The following is a 20,092-nucleotide window of genomic DNA, read 5'->3' on the forward strand; positions in this document are numbered from 1 at the left end:
TTTCAAGACACTGCAAACATTTGTCAAAAAGCAGCCAAGTCATTAAGGATGTTTTCAAAATGCCTATTTCTATTTTAAAACTTAGTTTATAATCTGTTTGATTTCACTGATTTTCTTCTAATGGCTTGAAGACAGCCACACAATAGTATTACTGATCAGATGAGGACCCAAATCTGGTGAAAAGAGAGTCAGTTTCTCTGCCAGAATAGCAACAGGATAAAGCTACTTTACTTACAGTTGACAAAGTATAATATTTCTACAAAAAAGGGTCATGACCACATACTCAGAGTTAACAGACAGCAAAAACATAATGGTTAAGATGCTCATATCTGATGCCATTAACCTCCCTTGCACATGATTTCCTTCCTTGGTAAGACACATAACTTTTAACACCTTAATCTAGAAAAAATGTTCATTCCACAGGTCTCCATGTTTGACCAAGGCCTCATAAAAGCTTCTGCAAATACCGTTTCCTCGCTCACCCTCTCAGCTCACAGTTTCTAATTTGAACATAGCCCTCCGCCCCCTAAAAACCCAAGTCCAAAACCAATTAAAAGTGGAGAACCAAGCAGGCTAACCTCTGCTGACTTAAACAGGATGGAGAGTGTTTTATCAAGACTAAACTTGTAATTACTGTGTTCTACATTCCTTGCCTCTATGGCCTCAGTGTAAAATGTGATCATCCATTTCAAAATTATCTCTCTATCGTGAGCCCAAAGCTGATCGTTTAGATTCTGGTCTCGTGTTGGGCGTCAGTTTGAAGAATATCACAGCACTATCTCCTCTAATAAATGACTTTAACTTTTCACCTAGAAGATATCTGCTTTAACTTATCACAGGGAATCATCTGCTTTTCTTAACGCTTCCACTAAATTAAAATCTGAAGTCACTTGATTTGGGAGCTAGTGTTAGCTACACATAGACAGCAGGATGAATTACTGGGGAGTCAATGAAAAAATATTATCCAAAAAAAACACAAAACTTAGCTTATCACAAATTTCATTTTATTCAGTGGATCTCATTAATAACGGCCAGGATAATGCCTACCTATACACATCTGTTCATCCCCTGAAAGAGGCACTCAAATTTTGATGAAAATTCTAAATCAAACCTCTAAATCCATCAGTGTTTATGATTCTTACTTTAATTACAATGATTTGGAACTTCAAAATTCATTTCAAAATGGATTTTGAAAACCTTCATTTAAAAACCTTCCTGATTTATATGTTTTATGTGTTGATTTGGCAGGAGGTGGGAGGGGCAATGAGGAAGTCTTTGGTAGGCTATGGCTATTGTAGTTGTAGTTGGGCTTTACAGTCCTCAAAGAACAGGTCATATTCAGTTCAGACATAGAACTTAGAAGCCAGTTAAGATGGCTCCCCATTTTTCCCAGAACACTCACTCAGACTTGTTCTGAGTTTTAGAAATGAAGAGGCCCATTCTTCAGTCCCAGGAAAGTCCTGGATTTTAAGGCTGGTAGATGTCTTAGGCTCATAGTCCCTATTACAATCATAGTACAAAACTGAGGGAGAAGATTACTGTGTGATCTCTCTAGCTATTTAAGAAAAACTATTTCTTTTCATAATAATTAACAAGAAAAGGGAGTTTAGATAGGTAAAATTTTAAATTAAAATCAACATTTCTCTGGTTGATTTTATAGTTCGGCTTTAGATTATGCCCCAGCTCAGAAGTAACAGCTGTGTGAACTTACACAAATCACTTAGCATCTCTGAGCTTATAAAATGGAGCTATTTATCTATGAGTGGTAGTTAAGCTCAGATAATGAAATGTATAAGGGAGTGTTTTTCAGTCCTACTGAGCTTAGAGGGGTACCCACAAAGGTTTATTAAGGCTTCCTTACGAAGAGTTCTTTCTTTTTCAACAAAATCAAGATGTTAAAATTTGGTGAAGTATCTTTTGCATTCCATTTGCAACAAACGTGCAAAAAACCCCGAACACTTCCTTATAGAACCTGAAGACAACAGATTCAAAATGTAGCAGGGAATTTGGGGTTTCACAAAAGAACCTCCGATAAGGTCTGTTAAAAGAACCAAATAGGCTGACAAATTAGAATGTACATCTGTCGCCTTACATGGAGGTACCTCTTATTTCTTTTTTTTAAAGTCAGGTAAAATCGACCTCAAAAACAAAAAGATATGTGAAATAAACCTGGAGGGAGGGTTTGGTCTCTGGCTCTACATTTATAGAATTTATAGTTCTGGACAATCACTTCATGAACAGAAGATCTCATGAAGTAATCTCACATTAATAACTGAAGCAAATACCAAAACTATCACCAATCTCATAAGAAAACAAGGGCACATGAAGGATGGGTGTTCAGCAATAGCCTGCTGGGAAGAACTTAGCCACACTATACATTTAAGGGTTTCAAAGACCTTTTCTAAAACTGATATGATTAATCAGTTTTAAACCCCAAAGATTTTTAAAAACTTTACATTTAAAATTTTTTATCTTTAAATGTTTTGGTCTGAATTTGTTCAGTGATAAGTGTTTTAAAAGCACAATGAACAAAAGAAATGTGTTAGTGACTGTACTGCTTATGACTCAATGGCTGATTTTTAAATCTCATTTCATTTATTTTCTCTTTGTCATTATGGATTTTCACCTTTTTCTTCAGAGAGCTATTTTTCAGATATTCTTCATTTCCAGGTATTTAGTAGGTCTGTTATCTTTGTCACATGCTTTTATATAGGAATGGACAGTGACTGAAAGGAAGACTAGAAGCTTGAGGGCCAGGGTACCAGAGTCTTAAAACATATACATACTTGGGTGAGGACGGCCTGCTAGCATCCATCGAGGATCATATGGCGCTTTCGTGGGAACAAACTCAATGATTCTATCTATAGGATCTTTGGAGTTCAGAAGAGGAACTGAACTGCACACACTCTAAAAGGAGATTGGGAAGGAAAGAGCACAGCAATCAATGAAAACCAGTCCTATACACTAATTCAATAACAACACTTACAAGGCTAAGAGAGCAGAGCCAACATGTGGAATTATGCCCACTAGTCCCAATCATCAACTAGAAGCACTCCAACTGCTTGCCATTCCTCAAGGAAGGTATCATGTCTCATTTAGGAGCCTGGCACAAAGTAGTGCATTTTGACTTTTATTTCAGTGTGTCCATGCTCTTTGGGAAGCTCCCAGAGGGATACATGGCTAATACAAAGGAGAAAATACACAATGAGAAGAAAGCCTTATTCTACTCTACTCGGACCTCTACCCAGAAAGGCCATGAAGGCTTGTATGGCTGGAAAACATCAGAAAGGAGTCTAATGAATGAAAACTAAAGGCATTTTTAAAAGATAAAATACAAAAACAGACTTTAAGAAAAAGAGAAATCAACAGCTTTCAGAAAGAAATTTTGTAAAAAAAAAACAAAACTACAATAACAAAACACAAAAAACTTCCACTATAAAGAGGAAATCTCAAACACTGAGGTAGTAAGCTCTGGTGGGAAATGACAGGTTCTGTAGGCTGTGTCAGTACCAGATGGAAGAGCTCACCTTAGGCATATAAGACAGCCAGTGCAGGACGGTGAAAACCCCTTCAAAGTCATCACAAACAATGCTGTGTGTCACCCCATTGTTGTGCATAATCTGGATGCCCCCAAGCTGGTTATTGGAGGTGTATACTTCCCGCCCAAGGACCTAAAGAAATAAGCAAAAGATGCCCATATCTATAGGAATATACAATGTCCATTTCATAATTTTCAATATAATGCATTCATTTTTCCACAACACAGGGCAAAATAGCCTCTGTGGATTGTTTTGAGGCACTCTCTGAGCCTTTATCTAAAAAGAGAACTTAGAAAAAAAGGCTTTTAATAATCACATATATCACTACAATTTCAAAATCAGCAAGCCCCTCTATGAGCTATTACAGTTACACGTAGCATAACTTTGACTCTGAGCTAAAACCACAATGATGGGTGAGGCTGCTTTGTCGTCTGCAGGCCTGGCAGAGTTGCAGTGCTTATACAACACACAAAAGATAACAAGCTGCCTTTTGACATTTTTGTGTGTGTGTGTGTGCCAAATGTCAGTTAAAGAAATGTTATGGGTTTGGGTTCCTTATTATTATTATGTTTTTTGCATGGGCAGGCACTGGGAATCGAACCCAGGTCTCTGGCTTGGCAATGGGTACCTTATTTTTTAGGAACTTTTGGCCTTAAATTCAATTTTTAAATCTGGTTTCCCTGATAAGCCCTAAGGTGGGCAAAATCCTGAAGCAACTCATGATATACGCATGAACCCCTAAATCTAAAGTCCTCTTTGTGTGCTGGGTGCATGTCTGTGATTTATACTCATGTCTGCATCCCTTTCCCTCCTTCTCTCCAAAGGCTCAAGGGAATTCATTGCCTCAATTCCCTGTACATCCCTGGAGGAGTTTAACCCTTATAAAGTCAAAGGGCACCTGAGAGGGGAAACACAAAGATTCCTTTAAAAAGCAAAAAGAGGCGGGCCACAGTGGCTCAGCAGTTCTCGCCTGCCATGCCCAAGACCTGGGTTCAATTCCTGGTGCCTGCCCAAGCAACAAACAAACAACAACAACAAAAAAAGAGCAAAAAGAAAAAATATTCTTGGACTTGAAAACTGTAGGTTTTCTTTCTCCCTTGATGACTGGTTAATAATTTCTTTTAGGGAGGGAGGTTTCCTGACCCAGTAGATAGAGCCAGGCAGTCTTGATCACCAACAACTGCAAACTGCTGAGTGTTGTAGTAATTGCCAGTCATCTAGGATAGCCCTGGAGAGTTCTAAACAGCTGTACAGCACTTACTGTACTTTACCTTTCTTTTCCTTCTCTCCTTTAAAATCACACAAATTTCTTTCTCTTGTTAACTTTTATTCATTTTCAGTCTTTGGGGAAAACCTGAAAAATTAAAGACCAGCAAATTCTACCTGTATGTTGACATTTTTGCCCATTTTTCTTAGGAGTCTTGAGAGGTTCCCTTGTATGTTGGGTCAGTCGCTATGTCAAGAGCCTCCAAAGGCTGAGAAAGCTGGTGACCAAAGAATAATCCCAGGTGGTCTCGGTTTCATTTAACTTTAGCTAAGAAGGGCAGAACAGACTTTTCTGAAAGGAGTATGGGAAACGAAATTGCTCTTAGATTACTGCTTTCCTTATAAAGAATTACTGAGAACAGCCTTATGGGCAGTCCCGAACTGAGCAACATGCTGGCAGCTCCTCTGAAGAAGTCCTGTGAACAGGGGAAACCATATCTGACCACTGGACTCCCATCTTCCCCTCAGTCTGTCTTTAATCTCAGCCCAGGCACTGTGGCCCTTTTCTCATTCTCTTGCTGTCTCTTTCCATTTGCCCTCTCCCTGACTGATACACTGATCTCTCGGTCACTTGGCTTTCTGCTCCACTGAGTCCATATTACTAATAACACCTCCGCCACGGCCAGTTTACCTCATGAAGGCAGGAGCACATCATTACAAAATAAACTCATAACTTTGACATTCTAGCAAATACATGCCGTTTATTATTTTTATGGCTTTAGTCTTTCTAACAGGCAGAGGGCATTACATACCTGTTTCATTTATTTCTTTAAACGTGCACACACATGCACACTCTCACATGCATTAAGAAACAGAGCAGAACAACAATAAAAAAACAAACAAACATCCAAAGCAGTCAACTGATAGAGAACCCTGGTGGAAGCAGAAATCCTGTCACTCAGGGAGGCCATGCTCTAATCTGGCTCCAATTTTATGGACGTCATAAACCTGATGGCCCACAACTGGTCCTTCTGGGACAGACTTGCGTGGCTGCTAGAAGTCATTCAGTGTGATCAGCAGTATTTTTAATTATTAAAATAAAATTGGAACGGGGAAAAGAAATAAAAAGGAGACATTGCATTGACCCTGAATATGTGATATTCACATTTATGTCAGGAGCCAAGCACTCCAGGATGCTGAAACAATAAGGTTATTTTCTATTCACAAACACTATCTTTTTCCCTATGAAACAGTATCTCTAGAACTTGATAATATCCAACCATTTAGAATCTCACACATATCCAAAATTAGTAAAGGACAAATGAAGGATCAATCTCAGAAAAAGCATGGGACCCAAACAAACCATGAACAACATAGCTGTTTAAATAATAACCCTCCTCAGAAGTCTTTCCCATCATGTTTCAGGGAAGAAGAGAACATACTGGACCAGGTTACCTGCAGCTGCTCTGCCACTTGCCCATTCCATCCCACGTTTTTCTACACTAAAGGGAGACAAGCTTTGAAGGAGTAAGACTTCAACTTAGCATTCCTTTCCCTTACGAGTTGAAACTGATTCTGGTGATTTGGCATTGTTCTGAAAAGGCAACAGTATTTCTATATTTATTCTCTGGAATCAGAAGGAAACCTAACCTGGGCTTAACACAACCAAGAACATTATTTCCAGGCTAAAGAAGTATTTGTACAAAGTAAAGGATGATATTCTATTTTGTTTTATTGTTTTATGTTTTATAACTTCAACTTCTGTTTGAGACCAAAGGAAGAGATGTTTATTTGGTGCAAAATTTCTATTTTGGGTAGCACAATACCTAATTTAACTTGTATGATAAGTTTATTTGAATACTATAATTTTGGTGTGAGAACTTGTTGGTTTGTACAGGTCAGTGTGCTGTCCCAATACATCCCAGAGTAATTTGGGCAGAGAAAAAAAGTATTTGCAAAGCCCCCTGAAGGGACTGGGGAGAAAGAAGGAAATATTAAACTTTCCCATCTGGGGGATTCCTGATATTCCTGCAAACATTGGGGACAACCAATTTAATAGGCCAAGCCCTCAACCTTAGGGCTTGCCCCTGTGAAACTTATTTCTGCAAAGGAGAAGCTAAGCCTACTTATAATTCTGCCTCAGAAGCACCCCTAGAGAACCTCTTTTGTTGTTCAGATGTGGCTTCTCTCTCTAAGTCAACTTGGCAGGTAAATTTACTACCCTTCCTCCTGTGTGGGACATGACTCCTAGGGGTATAAATCTTCCTGGCAACATGGGACAGGACTCCCAGAGATGAGCTGAGACACAGCATCATGGGATTAAGAAACCTTCTTGACCAAAAGGGGGAAAGAGAAAAATGAGACAAAAGTTTCAGTGGCTGAGAGATTTCAAACAGTGTTGAGAGGTTATTCTGTTGCACTATATAGATATCTCTTTATAGTTTATGGTGTATTAGTGAAAGTACTTGAAACTGTTGAACTGTATTTCAGTAGCCTTGATTCTTGAAGATGATTGTATAGCTATACAGCTTTTATGGTGTGACCGTGTGATTGTGAAAATCTTGTGACTGACTCTCTAACCAGGGTATGGAAGATGAGTAAAAAAATAAGGATTAAAAAATAAATAAATAAAAGGAGGAGGGGAGATAAAGGGTAAAAAAATTGCATAGATTGCAATACTAGTGGTCACTGAGAGGGAGGGATGAATATGTGATGTATGGGTTTTTTCTTTTTCTGGAGTGATGCAAATGTTCTAAAAATGACCATGGTTATGAATACACAACTAAATGATGATATTCTGAGCCACTGATTGTATACTTTGGATGGACTGTATGTGTGTGAAGATATTTCAATAAAAATATATTAAAAAAAGAAGTATTTGTTATGTAAAAAATTTCACTTGATTTGGAAATTAAAGAAAAAAACTATAGGACAGATCAACAGAATACCCAAGTATCTCTCTCTGAATGGCTTTATCTGGGGGTAGGGGAGTGGGTAATGAGCACAGAAATGAAACCTGCTCCACTAGCCACAAATAAATGCTAACAATCATGGCTACTTATCAATCGGTAAAGAAAAAGCCAGTACCCCGCAGTTTATTTTAAATGGCCATATGTTTGGAGCATGCACCAGTAGAATAAGGGTACACACAATAGCTCCTGATTTATAGGGCTTGTTGCCGACTCAAGTGGTTTAATGATCTTAGAATACATCACAACAAAAGCTCCAACCAAGGAAGGAGAATCCTGGGCTAGGACAAAATCCATTCTGCCTAACTCTGAAATAGCATGTTGGAACAGATTACAAACCTTGGTCAGCATCTAGGAAGGCAAAGAAAAGAGCCCAAATAGAACTACTGTTTTATTCCTTAATATATTGCTCTACCAACTTTCTATAGGAAAAAAGTGTGGAGGTAAGTAACTCTCAGCATAACATTTTCATGAAGAAGGTGAGCTTCATTCACCAGTCTTTTAAACATTGACACGTGCATTTCTATTATTAGTCAAGTTTCTTGCCATATTCCATCTCTCAAATTATTCCTCTCACATTTTCTACTGCATGATACAAACTTTTAAGTATCTTCCAAACAAGCATCAAAAACCATTTAAACATGGGAGCCACTCAAACAGAGGTGACTGTCCTGAGGCCCCACTTTGCTGCCCTCCAGGTGTAAGTGGAGAAGGATGAAATACTAAGAACAGGCACTATCTAAGGGTCCCCTGTTGTACAGTGCTCACACAGACAGAACTGAATAAGGGCTGAATCTGAGAGGAAAAAGGATCTTCATCCCCTCTTAATATAAACTTAAGCCTCATCCAGCATGTCATTCATTGCAGCTGGTAGTCCTAAGAATCAAGGTGCACTGTGTAAAAGCCAGTGATTAACAGAGATACAATTGTTAAAGGCTCCACCAAAGGTGCTACACAGCCTTTAGAATTCTTGAGATACACAAGAAGTTACAAACAAATGCAGTCATACATACAGACTAAGGCTTCTGCTGCTGTTGCTGCTTATGCAGAGATGCTGCAGACAGCTCAGGCATACCGTAGTTGACAGGCAATGAAAACTGTCTAATATACCACTTACTCCCTCCCTTAAATCCCATTTTGGAGATCAGGATAAACATACTCTTGCCTTCCATAGTGCTCCAGATATTTGACTGCAGTGGCAGAGCACTGTTAGGTTTTGTGCAAATGAAGTTAGTATGCAACACTGAATGAGTGCAGTATTTTCTTGTCAGGATATTTGTTAGCATAGGCATTGCAATTTTCAAGTTACATAGATGTAACTTAGCTCAGTTCTTAAAAAAATTTTTGTCCTGATAAATACATTATGTTGGGGACCCTTAGACTTACAGGCAAATATTTGCAACCATGTGCTTAAAGATGTGAAAAATGATGCAAATGGATTGGATGAAAGTGAAGTCTGCTACTTTTCCCCTTTTCTTTAATCTTTCTCCCTTTAAACAATCTTTGGTGGGTCAGGGCACCTTCTATTTTAAGAAGCAGGCATACAAAATTCTTCCTGTACCTTAGAATTAGGCTACAATAGCTGAGTCCTCTGCAATCCTCTTCTTAATTAGGGTATTTCTATTCTCAAGAGGATTTGAGGAAGGGTTTCAGAAATTTACTGAGCAATTGTCATCATTGGACTTCATCAAAGATTCTAGATATTAAAGTTACTCTGGGACCTACAAGGTTATTATACAGGTTTGGCTTAGACAGGAAGAGGGACAGATATGAGAAAAAATACATGGAAGCAGGGAAAAAGTGGCAAAGTCGGGACAAAGAAAGGAGGAAGGATGAAAGAGAGGAAAAGGGTAGGGAAGAGAAAAAAGGAAGGGGAAGTAAAAAAAATGCAATAGCTTCATCTACTCAGCACTGTTAACATCCTTCCCTCTGACCTGAGAGGACTACATTTTTAAAAGCTGACAAGTAATTCAATCTCCAATTAACAATAGTTAGTGGTGTAGCACATATTACTGGTGTAAATCTCTAGGGAGAAAGGACCGGAGCTAGGTGACCAAGAATATTTGAGGGTTCTAAAATACAGCTTTTTAATATACAGCCATCGAGTCACTTCCTTTCCCCATCTTCACTGCTACTACCATCACTGGCAAGGTGAAGTGCTGTTGGTAGCTGGTAAACCAGGGGTGGGGAAGTTGTTCCTATAATGGCAGAGGAGGAAAAAACCTCTGACTGGAGCCAAAATTGGATTTATGACCATCCACCCCAAGACTGAAAATCTTTCTCTGAGTAGCCAAATTATAAAATGACCATGTTTGCTAAAGGACAAATTGAGGGTAAAGGGACTGTGCTACCAATGGTAGGAAAAGAAAGGATATTTAAGAAACAAAACAAAAACAAAAACAAAAACACTGAGATACCAGATACAGCACTGGAAGATCTCTGCTTACTGTTCATTGAAGAATGCAGAGAGGAATGGGCTACATTGCAGGAGGATGATGAGGATTTGAAGGAGGAGTGGGTGAGGAACAGAGGCCCATTTTTAATGTAAAGGGGGTAGAGAATAGCCACATGATAATTTACTTGTCAGATGGAAGAGAAAACATGTAGGCTTCCAGAGAGAAAGCTGAATGTCAAAAGAAATCATTCTCTCAGAGATCCATCACCTGCTCATTTAGTTAGGGTCTTCAGAGTACTGACAATAAATTACTTCCAAACATGGACATTTTTTACAAGTCAGGTTTTAAAATACAGTAAAATTCTCAAAAAAATTGAGGGGTGCAATTTCATGAATTATGAAAAGTGCATATAGTCATATAACCACTTTTACAATCATGATATAAAACATTTTCATCACCCCAAAGTTCCCTTATGCACTTCTGTAATAAGCCCCCTCCTCCCACCTCTGGGAACCACTGATCTGCTTTCTGCCCCAATAGTTTAGTCTTTTCTAGAATGTTATATAAAAGGAATCATACAGCATTATGTAGTCGTCTAAGCCTAGCTTCTTTCAGTTAGCAAAATGCACCTGAGATTCCTTCATGCTGATGAAGTATCAGTAGTTCCTTTGTGTTGTGGAGCAGTATTCCATATTATGGAAGCGCAATTTGTTCATCCATTTGTCTGATAGTGGACATCTGGGTTGTTTCCAGTTTGGGGTGATTATGAATAAGGCAGTTATAGCCATTCATATACAGGTTTTCATGTGGATATGTTTTCTTTTGGGCAAATATCCAGGAGTAGGATTGCTCGGTAGTGTGGTAAGTATATATATATAACTTTATTAAACAACTGCCAAATCTTTTCAAAATGTGTACCACTTTACATTCTCACCAGTAATATTTGAGAGTTCCAGTTGTTCTCCATCTTTGAACACTTGGTAGTGTCAATTAAGAAAATTAAAAATTTTTTTTTTAGTGGTGTCTGGGGTTTTAATTTGCATTTTCTTTCTGACTAAAATGTTGTGCATTTTTTTTTACATTTTTATTTACTAGACTTATCTTTACTGGTGAAGAATGTATTAAAATCTCTTGCCCATTTTTTTAAAAAACTGAGTTTTCTTATCCAGTTGTGAAAACTCTTTATACAGCTGAATAAAAGTATTTTATCAGACATGTATTTTCCAAAGTGAGAGTAAAACAACAACAACAACCAAACCTAGTCACCAGTGGGTTCTTCTATGGATATGAGACATGAGGTAGTTAGGTACTGAAGACAAATAGCTGTGTGACTGAATCGCTAAGCACAGAAGTTTAGTGCTTGGTGAAGCCTGGCCTTTTGGGAAATATAACATTGACTCCTCATCTCTAAAGCCTTTTTCCTTGGGCTTTCTCATTTATATCTTGTGACCATCGATTTTTCCCCCCATAGAATACATGATAAGCCTAGTATTTTCATTTAGCCTAAATTTTAAGCTCCATGAAAGCAGGAATCATCTTTGTATCCCTACAGATAACAAAAGTTTACACAGAAGAGATATGCAATAAATGCATATGAATTGCCACAATTCTTGGTGCTCTCTAAAAACTCAGTTTTGATCTAAATTTTTCAGCAAGTTTAACTACTATAAGCAGAAGAAGTCTTTCACATTAATGTTAGGATATGGAGCAACTTTTGTTAAGAAAAGTAAATGTTCCATTTTCCTACCTTTTTAGTTTACTCCAGTGTAGACACTGGAGGGTGTTTTTTTCTTTTAAAAAATTCTTACCTGTGCCGGTTTCAAACTAGTAACTCTTTATAGTATAAAGTTATACTATATTAAGGTTGCTTTACTGAGCTACATAAACTCATTTGTATTTGAGAAAAGGCATGCTTTACCAATGGGTCAGATAGAAAATGAAGATATTCAAAAGCTGATTATGACCTTCAGTGTTTTGGAGCAGCCTGATGATGATAAAACCTGAAGTTGTGGAATAGCAACCCACATCAAATTTTGAAATCTATTCTGTACCTACTTGTTAAAATGCACTCTGAAAATTATCGTTCCTTTTTATAAAATTGTTTTTTACTTTTTGTATATGTTATTTTTCACAATAAAAATAATTTAAAGAAAAAAAGTTGACTATATGTGCCAATGGTCTTATCTCACATTTGTATCTTATGCTATTGGTTAAATGTGGGTGGGTTCTTTACCCTTAATAACACTAATTTCTCATTTTCTCTCATATGCTTACTATTTTAAAAGGCTTAAATTTCAAACACCGAGGCATTATTAAAATTAGAAACCAGTCACGAATGAGCCAGAAAAACTTGAAGCCTGGGCATGGTAATATGTAGTTCAATTTAAACAGCTCTTAAGCTTTTCCTTTCACAATCCAACACTCCTAACTGTGTACATTAGCTGATTAGACTGTGTGATGATAGCCACTCTGAATCAGAGAGGACATAGCTAGATTTGGATTCATGCACAGGGGACTTTCCCTGGTATGATGAACAGCCAGGAGTCAAGTTTCTAAACAATCTAGTTTCCCAAGTCTTTATCATATTCACACGGCAGTCTGTGCACAGCCAGGGCTCAGGTCTGTCTTCCTCCTAGAAAAAGACTGGAGTCCTTACATTTCTAATCTACCAACGTGTGCAGTTCTTGGACTTTTAATTTATGAGTGTCTGGGGGAGGACCTTTCTGACTTGGGAACATATTGGCTCGGTCTAATGCTTGGAGATTATTAAACTCGGAGCTATGCTCCACTATCAAGTCTACAGATCTTTTATTTAGAAGATATGGTGCTCTAAATGCACAAAGAGCTCCCTGTCACCTTCACATTAAAGCCCCCAGTGCCTGGTAAATGGAATTATATAGCTGTCATCTCCTTTCCCCAAAGTTTTAAGAGTACAATGGGCTCATTTTTTCACACTCCATCCCAGCTTCAGAACTAAGAGACCTACTTTGTATTGATTTAAGGTCTCAGAAATAAATAAACCTGCTTCACTGCTGTGATTCACAACAAATTCATGATACACTATTGCATGATATATTTCAAGCTCTTGCTCTGGCTCTCTTTTTCCTCTGGTGAGTGATGGGGGAGGTGGGAGGTAGTGGGGAGCTGCAAAGCTGACAGCCTGATGGTTATTGGAGATGGCTGCTGACTGCAAATCCAAGAACAGACACTGTTGGAAGAGTATGGGATTATTTTCACTGAGGGGCAGGGATGAGAAGCTAATTTTCTTGGTTTCAGGCTGGGATTGGAGGAGAGGAAAGGCAAAGGGGGGAAGTGGAGGGCAGATGGAGTAGCGAAGCTTCAAGTGAACAATGATCTCCAAAGACAGAGCTATGAACACGTGTAGAAAAAGAAAAGGTAAAGAAACTCCAGCATATGAAAGTATAACATACGACTGACTGAAAATGAACAAGCTGAAGAAATGGCTCTACCTAAGGGACTGCACTCATAGACCCAGGAGGGCATTCGCTGAGTGCAGGGACAATGTTTTATTAGAGGCAGAAGGTACAGAGACCCTACCTGCCACAGAACCTGTGAAGTAGAGGTATTTCTTCATTCAAATACTCAGGAAATAGTAGAATCTGGGGGTTGAAATGGACACTCTGGAGATAAGGTAGAGATATAACAAAGGTCCACACAGATGAAGTGAGCTAGACTGTTCACTGCCGTGAGAGGGTAATAAATCCTAGTGTTTTAGCTTCTGTTTGTGTGCCCTTAGGGCTTTACAGTACCACTGGTCTATATCACCTTTACAGACTTCTGAAATAAGTACCAGCAAACCTCAGACCCATGCGTTCTAACTGGTATCTGAAAATACACAGACCTATTCTCATACCATGGATCAGGATCCTGACTGTCAATGAGACAGGTGATGGGGAAGTAGGAGATAATCAGGCTCCAAAAGCCTCATGTCTTTTAGTATGTGGCACTGTTTAGGAGAACCCTAAGGTTCCACAGAGTAATTCAAAGTAACTTTGAGTTAAACTAGGCTGTTTTTCTTGAAATGACTACCTATTTCATATTTTTAACTGGCAACAAGGTTGTATATAAAACCAGTTTCTTTTCTTTGAACAGCATTTTCATCTTTACTGCATTTGTTCTTAGACAAGGCCAGATTCTGAAAGAAGAAGTATATAGGAAAGATTTTGTTTATATTCAATTCTACATAGGTCAGACCATAAAACTAGAAGTTTCTTTGTTAATTTTGAGCACTACTTTTTAACAGGAATCCAGACTTTTGTTATAGGAAAAGAGACTTTAGTCAAATATAAGGAATAACTACGTATAGATGAAAGGGATTGGCTCGAAAAGTACTGAGCACCTCTTTAGTTGAGTTTTTTTAAAGCATAACTGAATGAATATTTAGCAAAGATGTCATAGAGGAAGTTCAAGCAATGGTGGGATGGCTGGACTTTTGATGATTCTTTCACTTCCAATATTTTTAATTCTATGGCCACTTATCATCATCATCATCAACAACAACAATATCAACAAAATACACAGCATTTTTCTGTACGATGGATAAGGAAAAAGATTAAAATGTTTTAACTACTACACTAAACAACTTCTATTTCTAATCTCAGTAATATGTAATAACTTTACATACAACTAACATGTAATACTTTTTTTTAGAATGCCCTCCCAATCCTCCCCCACCTCAACATGGTTCCCTGGTTACCAATCAATATACATGTTCAGAACACCACAGAATATTAGCAACAAAAGAAAAGTTTAGACTAACAGGTCCTCTGGTTGTCATCCTAAGGTAGGAAATGTAGTACCACTACTACTTTGCAAGAGGAAACTGAAACCCAAACAGATTAAAGTCCAAGTTGCTTACCTACTAAATGGCAGGGAAAGGAGTGATCAAAAAATAATTTTTTTTTCAATGTAAAGGTTTCAAAAAGTTTGAACACATTTATAATGGGTGCCCTAAACAGGGCCTCAGAACTTTCAATTTGCTAGCATCTCTGTTCTGGTACTTGTTGTAGGTTTCCTAAGTTATTACTCTCTAAGCCACCATACCTACATGGGGCCTTCTAAGACAGTCAGAGGCAACTTTTGTAATGAAGCCTTGAAGAGCAACTCCACTTTGCAAGAGAGCTAAATCAGAACACTTGTGATCAGGCAGGTCCTCAAGCCTCACTAACAGATTCAAACATACCAGGTATAGTTTTCTAACAAACTTGAGGAACAGCAAATGGAAAAGAAACAAAGCGACTCAAAAGATGATGGCAGGCATATTCTTTTTTTCTTTGGAGGGGTGGTTTGAAAACTAAGGATATCTGTCCATTGCAATCCTTTCTGAGAACTCATTCATGTTGCCAAAGCAAGGCTTACTCTAAAAGGAAGCTAAGATGCTCTCTTTAGAAAGAAGAGTGATCCCATCTGGAAGGATGGGAATACAGAGACTGTCTATTGTGAAAATAGGCAGTTAGGGACTTTAAAAATGCAAATTGCTGGACTGATTCTTTAGTGATTACGGGCTATTGTATCAACAAGTCCTTGGGGACTCTTGCAGACAGATGACTGACACATACACCACCCTATGATGACCTAACATGTTGCCTCTTATGTTAATGGCTTTGCCAAGTGCGTTGATTATCTTTAGATAACATCTTTAGGAAAGTAAATACATGAATGTACATTCCAGTGCGGACTGTCACCTGATATTTTTTTTTTTAAAGGAATTTTTGCCTTCAAAGGATTAGAAAGTATAGCAAATATTGTGTTTGTATTTCCTTTACTGGGCCTGGATAATGAATTGCAATGAGAAAGGATTCCAAATGTACTTAAGCAACTATAACAGTGCCCCAGTGCTTTACATCTCTTAACTCATTTAATTCTCACAATGACTCTGGTAGACAGGTACTATTATTACCCCTATTATATAGGCGGATGAAACTATGACCTGGAGAGGTTAAACAAATTGCCCAAGGTCACATAATCAGTAGGTGGTAGTGCCAGGAATTAAACCCAGGCAGTCTGGCTATTCTAACTCTCTAAGGTATGTGTAAGTTAAAATTTTGCCTCACAGTGAGAGCTAAACAGTCTTTCCTCTTTCCCTTCTTGAGCCGCCAAGACTCACTCAATTCGTATGTTCTAGAAGCACAGGTGGGTATGGAGGCTGTACAATATAGGTTCTTGGTGCAACAGACTAATCCCACTCATGGGGGGAACTCTGATATTGTACCCAATACAGTCAGCTATAACAACTTTACATTCCATATTGCACAGCTACATAAAAATACATACATGGCAACTGAGATCCAGAGAGGGATGCGATTTGTAGCAAGACTCAAAGACAAGATTAGCAGAATTAGCTGCTTATAGGACTAATATAGCCTTAGCTGTACATAACATAATTTTTTTTCTGGTGGGTTTAAAAGAAATAGAGGCCTGACCTCTCTTAAGATGATGAATCTATGGGATTTCTTTTTTTTTCCCTAAAAGGGATGCAAAAGTTTTTAAATGCTTACCACAAGAAAATCACATATCACCCCGAGTCGATCTATGATCCACCTATCTCCCTAGTCACTGACACATGCTTTCCCTCCACAGGCAGATGCTGTCCAGAGGGCAAGTCATGAACTGTAAATTTTGATTTCTCAGTGCCCAGATGGTGCTCTCACCAAGTCTGGGGCAATGGACAAGAGCTAGCAGATTTTGTCTTTATCAGTATTCCCTTACAATCTTAGGTCTTTTCAACTTGTCCACCACCTGACTTTTTTTTTTTTATTGTGAAGTATAACATCTATATAAAAAAGCAATAAACTTCCAAGTACATTTTAACAAATAGTTATAGAACAGATTTGAAAGTTTGGTATGGGTTGCAGTTCCACTATTTTTTGTTTTTTCTTCTAGCTGCCTCCAAGACACTGCAGACCAAAATAAATATCAATATAATGATTCAGCACTCATATTCATTTGCTAAACCCTACCTTCTCTGTATAACTCCACCATCACCTTTGATCTTTCTCCCACTCTGTAGGGTATTTGGGCTATGCCCATTCTAACTTTTTCATGTTGGAAGAGGATGTCGATAATACGGGATTGGGGGATAGAACTAGTTAATGTTCTGGAGAGGCTGGTCCCTCTGCATTTCAGGACTTATCTGGTCCAGGAACCCACATCCTTTTTTTTTTTTTTTTTTGGTGAATTGTCCAGGAATCAAACCAGGTCTCCCACATGAAAGGCAGGCATTCTAATTACTGAACACCTGTGCACCCTTCACATCTTTTTGTTAAACATATTGCTAAATAGAAACTAGGAGGAGGAGTCAAGCGGAGGGAGAGAGAAAGTAAATCTGAAAGTTACTGCAAATGTCCAAGCACACTGACTTAGGAGTTTATGACCTTAAAAAAATCACGTCAGCTTCTTAATGGTCTTTCTAACCAGTTCCCCAAGTACATGGCTTACTTGGCTTGCCAGGCCAGTATGATTTATTTCAAGCAGGGTAGTATGTCATGCCCATCAGTTTTGGAATTTTGAGCAATCTTCCACCCATAGCCTACAGATCTTGGATCTAGGAATTTATGATATACTACCTTCAGTGACAGGAAACAGCAAGCCCTTAGAAGTTTCTTACTCATGTCATGATTTTCACAACATTTGAACAAAAAGGAAAATGACCAGAGACCACCTTCTCTCCTCAGGCATTATGGACACTAAGTACAGGGAACTGAGTCCTTTCTAAATGAAAATCAGGGACATAGGAGTTCAATTTCTGGCCCTGATTTAGTCTCTCTCAGTGTAACCAGGTCACTTTCCATTTTACTGTTTTAGCCTTTGCATCTATAAAATGGCCTTGACATCACTAGCCACCCCAGCAGGTAGCAAAGAGCCAGACAGATGTTCATGATTTTGAGTTCTAAATAAAGCCATTCAGGCTACCTCTAATCATACAGCCCACTGCTTTTAGTTCAAACACCAAATCTGCTTCTGTAACACTAAGGTAAACCCAGATACTATATTCCTCCTTAAATTGGTAATATTTTACAACTAACTGCAGGCAATGAAAGAGCTGGAAAGACATGGAAGAGATCACAAGAGGAAAGGAATAAAAATACAAATGTAGGAGCCATTTTCTGGTTTTGGAACAAAAGACACAGTGGCAAAGGATAGTGTCCCACGAACAAAACATGTAAGTGTACAGTAAAACCATTGGAAGTAAAAACCAAGAAACTGCTGGAATATTTATATTGTATATGCAGGTTACTGCTTTTGCTACAAAAAGAAATACTTTAAAAAATAAATGTCTTTGGAAGCAAAAGGAAGAAAGGTCTAAACTAATTTAAAAAAGAGCAGCTGAAGACTGGCAATACCACGTGCACAGAGATGGAGGGTAGCCATCATAGCTTGATGCTACATGCAATGGTGTTTCTTCAGCTTCATGTCTATTAAAAGAATAAACAATTTACATATTACTGCTTTATAGGTGTAAGATATGTAGAGTGTCAACTCTTTCACTTCAAATCAAACCACGTTAAGTTAAATCAGTGATGGGGTTCTGGGAGACTGGGGAGGAGAGGAGAAAAGAAGGGAAGAAAGTTTTTTTTTTTTTTTAAATTTCTGCCTCAGCAAAAGTTTTCATTAAAATTTTAGACAAATGATCCCTGTGTCCTTCTCTCTTGCTGCCTGGGGCTCCATGCTATTTCTATGCAAATAACAACCTCGTGGTTTATATCTTATTATTTCCACTGGAGCTGCAGCTACATGACCTGAGACGTCTAAGAGGTGGGTGGGAGGGGGAAGGCAAGGGAGAGAAGAGAGAAAGGGAGAGAAAAAGAGAGGGGTAAAAAGGAAGAGAGAGATGGAGTGAGTGCTCACTCAAGTGTAAAAAAATATTGTCAGGAGTGAGCATCAAGAACAACAACAACAAAAAATTGCAGGGATAACGTGTTTATTTCAGTACCCCCCAACCCATCTTCTCCACCCCCTTGAAAACCAGCACCTTTTAAAATTCATTGGGCATCAGGCGATCATGCACAATCCATCTGCTTTCACTTTATCATTTGCATTTCATGCCTCCTGGCTTTTGATGTGCTGATACTTTGATGCAGTCAGGAGACGCGCATTATCATTATTTCAATTTTCAAAGGGGTCAATGGGATCGGCACTTGCACACACAAGATTTTTTTTCTTATAACCTCTGTGCATTCCCCTTCTTACTCTTCACCCCAGTGTTTAACATAAAGGATGAAGACTCAAAAATGTGGGGTCAAACATTTGTGGTCTAAGAGTTTGCATATACATTTCTACTTTACACACGTACACATGTACTATGAGCAAATTAGTCAAGATTTAAAAAAAGAAGAAGCCTCTTGAGTTTCAGACATATATACAAAAACTCACACATGGACACTCAGGAATGCACACAGAGAAAGAGGGGGATCTATAAGCAAGCACACAGACACAAAGAGACTGAGAAATCAGCATCACACAGAAAGAGACATGCACTCAGAGTGACTTGCACACACCCAGAGTGTGTAATGATACCTACTAAAGCAAAGACAGACAGGAATGCAAAAGGACATCGATATACACAAAGACAGAACACAAGGAGTGAGTCAGAGGAAGCAATCTGAGCACGTAGCTCCGCTATAGCATCCTTTTTCACATCTGATAGGCAAAGGGGCTAATAGGACATTCTTAATAAATCTGCATAAAATCAGATGTCTTTCAGTAACCTGAATCTTACATTTAAGAGGCACCAACATGAAAACAGTGAAGCAGCAGAGCAGCATGAAGTAACCTCTATAACTGATCACTACCTTCAGCTAAAAATGATAATGTCTTTTAGGAAATGAGCATGTTTTGGTAAGTTACAGCTGCAGCTTTACCTGTCTTTTTCCCTGACACTAGACTTTTCTTTTAACAATTAGCTTTGTAGGCTAGAAAGGTGAAAATAATGAATTTGATGAGAACAATTCAACCAATATAT

At 38.3% G+C, this 20,092-nt stretch overlaps 1 protein-coding gene across 16 annotated transcripts in view; it reads right to left on the minus strand.

The window, feature by feature from the left end:
- ACACA (acetyl-CoA carboxylase alpha) overlaps positions 1–20,092 on the minus strand; it is a 449,622-nt gene that overhangs the window by 43,081 nt on the left and 386,449 nt on the right. For all 16 annotated transcript variants that reach the window (XM_077165076.1, XM_077165070.1, XM_077165071.1 and 13 more), the window contains 2 exons: positions 3,528–3,671; positions 2,787–2,907 (listed from right to left, as the gene is read on the minus strand). In XM_077165076.1, coding sequence (XP_077021191.1) covers positions 2,787–2,907; positions 3,528–3,671 — 265 coding nt within the window. The remainder of the gene's footprint in view (positions 1–2,786; positions 2,908–3,527; positions 3,672–20,092) is intronic.

This window comes from Tamandua tetradactyla, chromosome 6 (assembly GCF_023851605.1).
Source record: "Tamandua tetradactyla isolate mTamTet1 chromosome 6, mTamTet1.pri, whole genome shotgun sequence".
Lineage (NCBI taxonomy): Eukaryota > Metazoa > Chordata > Mammalia > Pilosa > Myrmecophagidae > Tamandua > Tamandua tetradactyla.